At 39.9% G+C, this 7,428-nt stretch overlaps 1 protein-coding gene across 2 annotated transcripts; it reads right to left on the bottom strand.

The window, feature by feature from the left end:
- Positions 1–116: 116 nt before the first annotated feature.
- Positions 117–6,290, bottom strand: LOC128763836 (aldehyde dehydrogenase family 3 member A2-like). Of its 2 annotated transcripts, none has more exons than XM_053873061.1 (10): positions 6,217–6,290; positions 4,631–4,792; positions 3,781–4,012; positions 3,614–3,699; positions 3,334–3,542; positions 3,148–3,265; positions 2,499–2,640; positions 1,868–2,034; positions 1,467–1,566; positions 117–1,184 (listed from the first exon to the last, which is right to left on the bottom strand). In XM_053873061.1, exons 2-10 carry the CDS (start codon positions 4,790–4,792, stop codon positions 925–927), a joined length of 1,476 nt encoding a protein of 491 aa, XP_053729036.1. In that variant the 5' UTR covers positions 6,217–6,290; the 3' UTR covers positions 117–924. The 2 variants fall into 2 exon arrangements, with proteins under 2 accessions (XP_053729036.1, XP_053729038.1); XM_053873063.1 differs by lacking the exon at positions 6,217–6,290 and adding an exon at positions 5,916–5,952.
- Between the last annotated feature and the right edge of the window lie 1,138 nt (positions 6,291–7,428).

The following is a 7,428-nucleotide window of genomic DNA, read 5'->3' on the forward strand; positions in this document are numbered from 1 at the left end:
GTAAGGGAAATCCTACCTTGAACAACGTGGGAAAAACAATGTTGGCCAAAACAAAACCAAACCCTCATGTTCACATTTTTTGGATGAAAAAGAGAAGAAGAAAAATAAAATCAGAATCCGAAGCAGAGACATGTTTATTGAACAGTGATGCAAAACTGTAACAGGAATTTTATGTGGCGTCCGGTATCAATAAAATAAAATAAGTGAGTGAAATACGTCAAAAATATTATCTTAGACAATATTATCACAGTCAAAAATATAAGAAACTAGAGGGGAGTGTTCATGGAAGTGATGGACAGGCAAGTGAGAAGACTGGAGTCATTCATGGCCACGGGCTGTTGGTATCCCAAAATATTGTTATAATTATTTTAAGGAAGTGTGTCAGACCAAAGACCACAACACAATCAAGCTTCACACCAATCCCAAACTGAAAGTCTTGAAATGGTTGAAACAGACAACTCCTTAAAAATTGGGACATTAGAGATGACAATGATCACTTCGCATATGAAGGTATTGTGTGGCTCACATAAATCATTATAACTCTCTGTAATAACTAAAGTAACAAGCAGGTAATTATCAATTGACAATTCAATTTAGATGATGATAAATACAATTAATTATTTATTCAAAAGGACTTTGTCATTCATTCACACATTGAAACAGTGACAACCAAAAGCACAAATTATAAATTTGCAATGAAGACTGCAGTATGACTCGAGGAATCCACTCTGTTATAATGTGGAGCAGTAACAGTCTTTTTTAAAACTTAAAATATGAGATTGATTATAACATCCACTTCCACTATAATATGATATATACTGCATCCTAATGTTGGCTGCTCTTGATCTGTATAATGTGAATATATGATGGCATCAACATTACCTGCTGGAATACAGCGACGCCCTTTGACCTCATGTCTCTTCACTAATACCTCTCTTTCAGCAACTTGACCACGTATGCGGCAACTCCAGCAGTTATAGCAAGTAGCACCATACGTCCCAGCTGACCTAAGTTGAACTTCTTCAACAGCAACAGCCGAGCCCAGCTCAGCTTCTTATCAGTGTGAGGGGGGTACCGCAAGTTGTTGGCCACTTCCATGTTCAATTTCCTGATCAGACAGCTGCGCATGTGGCTAAGCTGGTCAAAGGTGTGGCGGCCATGATAGGTACCCATCCCACTGGAACCTACAAGTCAGGGGGAAGTCAGATCCACGGACACAACAATTACCGCCTTTCATCTTAAAGACAGCTGCATGAATGTAAATACTAAAAAACACTGATGAGAGAAAATACATTTTCATAAATTCTCTAAATATAACAGTGTAAATTGGTTCTGTCAGACATGCAGCACCCTATCATTCATTTTTTCGTTCTGTAAGCTTATGCTTCAGATACCAACCAGAAAGTTCTCTCCCACCTCAGTGGTGAACATAATCTATAATAAAAAAGTTCATTTCATCCACTCACCTACACCTCCAAAAGGCAGAGCAGTGACACTGTAGTGTACCAGACAGTCATTCGCCAGTAGTGCTCCACTAGAAGTCTCAGCAAGGAACCTTTTGATCAGCTGGTGAGCAGACAGAGGACAGAGATGAACAAGATCAGACTAGTCAAAACTATAACAATGGAAACAGAAAAAAGTGACATCATCATGCATTTATATTAATACAGAAATGTCATACAATGTACCACATGTTCCCAATGCTACTTCTGTCCTGCAAAATTATGAGATATTATTCAGAATAACACTGAAACTGATCTTGAATAAACTCTGGTGTTCTGATAATTATCAGCGTATTTACTATATTAAAGGGAGGGTGTGTATTGAGGATTCTGGCTGGAAGAACAAATACGCTGCGTCAGTTTACCTTGTTGTTGTTGGAGAACACATAAATGACCAACGGTTTCCCTCTCTCATTGATAAAATCCAGGGCCTGGTCCGCGTCGCTCACAGTGATGACGGGCAGCAGAGGCCCGAAAATCTCCTGCTTCATCACTTTTGATTCACCAGTCACGTCCTTCAAGACTGTGGGAGCTGCAGAGAAATAAAGAAGGAATATGAGGCAACATGTTAAAAGCAAAAGTAGTACATGAGCTTCAACACTAGGGTGGACGTGCTCCAGTGATGAGTCAACTCTTTTGAACATTGTCTGTGCTTTTGTCATGAAATCTTTTAAACTTGAATTTTCCATCCATCGCCACATTTTCATTTCATCTCCCTCATCGTGGATGTCGACATTATAACATCATACTTTGTAATGTGGTGGACCTGAATTTTGTGAACTGAAAAATGTTTACACACAATTAACCTGTTACCTACATTAATAACATTTCCTGTAAGAAAATAATTAAAGCATTAAAGTCCCAGCCCTACAAGGAAACTTTTTAATATCCTAAACTTAAGTGCCATAAATAACCATGATACGGTCATTTAAAACTTGTCACTCCTGTTGTGATACAAATGCAGCAGCAGTATCAAGACACTGGGTCTTCACTTACCAATGTAGCACTGCGATTCATCACTGTCTCCTCCATAGGCTACAGTGCTCCCCTCCATCATCGACATCAAACGTTGATGGTGGCGCACGTTGATGATGCGACCGTAGTCTTCAAAGCTCTTCGGGTCATCGGTGTAGAACTCCTGTTGTGATATATTATATGTGTTATCATTCAAGAGAAACAAAACCATGTGGTATCATGTAGTTGCTTGTTAGTTACCAGGGGATATCAAATAGTTTAGAGTCTTACACTGAAATAGATGTTTATTTTTTTAACACAGTGCCTTTTAAATTCCACACATGGAGTTGAAGTTGAAAGGGTCTAGGAGTAGGGTGGGTGAGGGAGGAGGGTGGATCCACACTCACACACTGCTTCCACAACTTGACTGGTGCAGACTGGTGTGTAGTTAGCATATGTGTCTTCAAACAAAGTGTAGTGTAAATATACAATTGCAGCCACCAGTATGATAATAAATGGACTCAGTCGCCAAAACACTGTTGGACACTGTCGGACATCAGGTGCATTGTACTGAAAGTGTGCGAGGTTCAAAGCTTGGACATCTGGAGACCGGAGCAGTGTATCACTTTCCATACCCGGCTCATGGCAAGCACAAAACAAATAACTTTAAATGAGTAAAATGAAGACCAACCTTGATGCTCTTCTTAAGCTCCTCCACCACTTGTTCCTGGATGGAGGGCTCACACAGAACGTAGTCTGGCGCAATGCATGTCTGACCGCAGTTGGAGAACTTGCCCCAAGTAATTCGACTGCAGTGAAAGGTAAACTGATCAAACATGATGAAGCGGGCAAAACTTTAAAGGCAAGCTTTACTGACCGACAGGCAATTCTGATGTCACAGTTCTTGTCAATGTAGCAGGGGCTCTTCCCTCCCAGCTCAAGGGTCACTGGGGTGAGGTGCTGAGCTGCTGCCTCCATCACCACTCTTCCCACCGTGCTACTTCCAGTGTAGAAGATGTGGTCAAATTTAAGCTTGAGCAGCTCCTGAGTCTCGGACGCACCGCCAGTCACTACTGGGTAGAGATCCTGTCAGGACAATGTACGGTCAGTAAAAACTATTTGGCATGGGCTTTCGATTATGACCTTTGAACTCTCACTTTGTGCAAATAGAGAGGGAGCAGCTGTTCCAAGACCTGGGCAGAGTGGAAGCTGATCTCAGAGGGCTTGATCACTGCTGCATTACCTAAAAAGAGGCAAAAACAAATTAAGCATTTTGTAGAAAAACCAAAAAAACTAAATGTCCAAATATGAGTTGAACTAGTACCTGCAGCTATAGCGCCCACTAGAGGCTGCAAAGTAAGAGCCCACGGGTAGTTCCATGCACCAATGATAAGAACCACCCCCAGAGGTTCAGGTTGGACAAAGACATCATCTGCCATTGTGAGAAGGTTCTTTTCCACGGGCCGAGGAGCTGTCCATTCGGCCATTTTGTCAATAGCCAGCTGGATCTCCCCCTCCAGCAACAGTGTCTCATATAGAACTGTTCCATTGGCAGTCTACAAAAAAGAATGGGATGAAATGTGAAGAGTTCTGAAGTGTGTTGGGCCAGGTTGCGAGCCATAACAGTCAGGGAAGTGAACTGCCTTAATTTTTCAAAAACTACACAGTTGAGGTGCAAGACATCCAGGTGTCATTTAAAGAAATATTAAAATGCGCAATATAAAATGCTATTTAAAATGCTCTACTATACTATATAAAGCAGACGAGTCATGCAAAAATATTTTGCCATATACAATTTAATCTGCCATTTACACTTGGAGTGCAAATATTCAGCTGTTGCAAGACAAAATTCTGCAACAATTTTGAAAATAGTGGTGTGTACAGATTAAAATACAGCACCTTGGGTTAAGATTTGACTAACCAACCTACTTTGAGGACAGGGTCTATGTGTGACTGCAAACATGCGCTCACCATTAATTCAATTAAGTTGTACACATAATTTTGTTTTAGCAAATGACCTCAGGCAAAAGAAACAACACTACTAAATTGAAAAGAACTAGTATCAACATATGATTTAAAGGCAGAATGAGTCAGATGTTAAATCTTAAATGAAAACTGCCAATCACAATCGATATGTACACACAAGTGACTGGTCGACGTTCTGACTCTCTCACCCTATTGAGGTCCCTTTTCAGCGCATCTTCAATGTCGCTCCGTCTCTCTGAGATGAAGCACTGGAGACGGTTCAACTGCTGGATCCGAAATGCCAAAGGTTTTGTGGTCCCACTCTGGAAGGACGCCCGAGCTCGCTCCACAGCCAGCTGCTCTCTAGACATCTGGATTGTCAGATGCGAACAGTTGAAACATTGTTTCATCTTTGTGAAGAGATCGTAACCTGTGTAGGGAGTTTCAGCTGGAGACCAAAGTGAACTCAAAAAGTCCTTTAGGCTGCTTATTTGTTTGAACAGCGCAACGCCTTTCAAATTCATTCTCTCCTTCGAAAGTACAGCCACTTCTACCTGTACAAAGCAGCTGCATGAGTAATAACTACAACTTCAAACCATGTTATTCATGATAACTACTTTCACATCTTAAACTTACCAAAATTCTGTTAATGGGCAAAATGAATGCTAATATAAAACATATCAATGGAGGCTAGAGGGCCAACATTTTGTTCATTGTGGGTTAGTACAGTGAGATGAGTTGTTGGAGAAACTTTGTAATTGAGAGCAGACAAAACATGACAATGCGTGATGTACTGTTTAGGTCATTATTTGACAGCCTTCTGCCTGTGAGATGATACAACTTGGCGCATTCAACCATTCCAGAATGTTTCATTTGCTCGTCATAGTATGTAAATATAATGGTTCTGCAGTTGTATTTTATCACCAAAAACAAACTATATTGCTTGAGCAAGCTTGGGCATAGCATGTATTATCATATCAGCACTCCTCAGTGATCCCACCACTAAGCAGTAGGGGTGTAACAAAATAGTAATATCACAAAACAATAAACAAGGACCACAACACAAAATACTCACAAAATAAAACAGAGAGAAAACATTTATGACAGAGACCCTCTTCAGTCCAATATCATTTTAAAAGCCCCTGACTACAACCAGCCTTCATTTATTAGATAGGATTTTTTTGATGGCACTTTGGTAGTTTATTCGTAGATTATCTGAAAATATCCGAGTAACAAGTTCGTGTGGTTTACTTAATTGTCCATAATGCTAATATGCTTAACATGTTATCAACAAATATACAGGAAACAAAACCCCAGATTTAGAAATGAATACTGCTTCGACACCAATATTTGCTAACACTTGAGTTGTGCGTTGAAAATTATCCAATTGAAAAAAAAAGAGTAAAATATCGAATAATAATTCGATGAGTTTTTTAAGTAAGAACACGGTCAGAGACCGACAGTAAACTGCGACAGAACATGACGAACCTGTACCTGTAACTAACTCCGAACAGGTAGCCATTGCAAACATTCACTTAAGCAGCCATTTAAAGACATTCTAAAACGGAATATCAGTAAATAAACTAAACAATTGCAAAGCAACTTCATAGCAGATCACTCTCAAGTTACGTTACGTCAGTGTTGTAGCCTCCTACTCCTTTGTCCTACCACAGTGTACGCATTGTGGTAAAAAACGCCAACGCGAAATACAAACATTTCTGAGGTACAAAGAGTCAGAATACAAAAGAAGCCGTCAGAAACCAAAACAGTATTTCAGCGTAACGGACGAGCTTACCTTGTTTTCTTGTTGCTAACTAGCAGAATGCTGCAAGGACACCAAGTAAAACTTTATAGAGGCGTGGCCTACCCAGCTCTCGATAGCTATTTGTTCGTGTACACGTCAGTCATGCACGTGATCCAATGCAGCGCTTCATCACATGAACTGTAAACACGGAAGTTGCTGCACGTCCGCAAAGTCGGAAATGAATACTAGAAATTGTCGGAATTTGTGTGTTCATGAGGTCGTGTAAATCACCGACTATGGAAAGCGAATTAAAATTCAATATAGTAGTTGCACGTTAAAAAAAAATCATCGTTGACGACATTTAGTTTAGCAAGACTGAATCAAATATATGAAATGCGTGCAAAGAAATTGTATTTTACTCGCCCGTATATTCTGTGTATGTCTGACTAATGAATATATATATATAGGGGGTGTTTGTTCACCTGCTTATTTTCCTAACAACTGTGACGTAGTTTACGCCCAAGCCGCGGGCCTTTTTGTGATCGAGGGTACTGAGGCCAAGGTCAACGTTGTGCCGCTCAATGTTGCGTCATAAATAAGCATGCATGTTTACTGAGTTTACGACTTTTGATTTGTTAATAATACAACAATAAGTCGAAGGAGGGTGTCTAAAAATGTAGTATGACATGTTCCGGAGTACAGTTAAGTCGTCACTTCAGCAAATATTTGAAGGATAAACAGACTTTTTTTTCTAGGTCGAAGAAACTTGAACGCAACAACTAAATAAACACAATTCAATTTATGCCGAATCACTGTGATACAACTGCACAAAAGTGTTTTGAATATGTGTGGACATAATTACGGATTACATCAGCAGATGTTGCGGCGATCACATTATAAAGTATCTGTCACCAGAAAACAGTGGATTGATGTTTAAAGGAAATTCAATGGTTGTTACTCTGAAGTTCAGACAGATGCGTGTCCTCATGAAATATAACTTCCGCCACATACAGGAGAAGTGCTATAGAGAAAGATTCAAAAAAGAATATCAATACCTTTTCATCTAATCCTAAAAAGTGTGGTGGTGGGAACTAAAAAAACTAATTCAGAAGGTATCATGTTTCATGTTTTAAAATTCCGGCCGTTTAAAAGTCAGGCACGTTTAAAGAGGCATTGTCAGGTGAGTGAAAGGTCAGCATGTCGGGGTGCAGGGGGCATAGTAAAAGAAGTGTAAGCTATGAATTTGAATTTAAATGGAGGTGG

The sequence above is a fragment of the Synchiropus splendidus genome, chromosome 8 (genome assembly GCF_027744825.2).
Source record: "Synchiropus splendidus isolate RoL2022-P1 chromosome 8, RoL_Sspl_1.0, whole genome shotgun sequence".
In the NCBI taxonomy this organism is placed as follows: Eukaryota; Metazoa; Chordata; class Actinopteri; order Syngnathiformes; family Callionymidae; genus Synchiropus; species Synchiropus splendidus.

Excerpts from the sequence above, each read along its gene's own strand:
- LOC128763836 (XM_053873061.1), bottom strand. The coding sequence starts at position 4,792 with ATGTCTAGAGAGCAGCTGGCTGTGGAGCGAGCTCGGGCGTCCTTCCAG. Across the intron at positions 2,641-3,147 it reads AGCTTAAGAAGAGCATCAAG|GAGTTCTACACCGATGACCC; the intron begins GTTGGTCTTCAT and ends ATATCACAACAG. Across the intron at positions 2,035-2,498 it reads TGAATCGCAGTGCTACATTG|CTCCCACAGTCTTGAAGGAC; the intron begins GTAAGTGAAGAC and ends ATTTCTCTGCAG.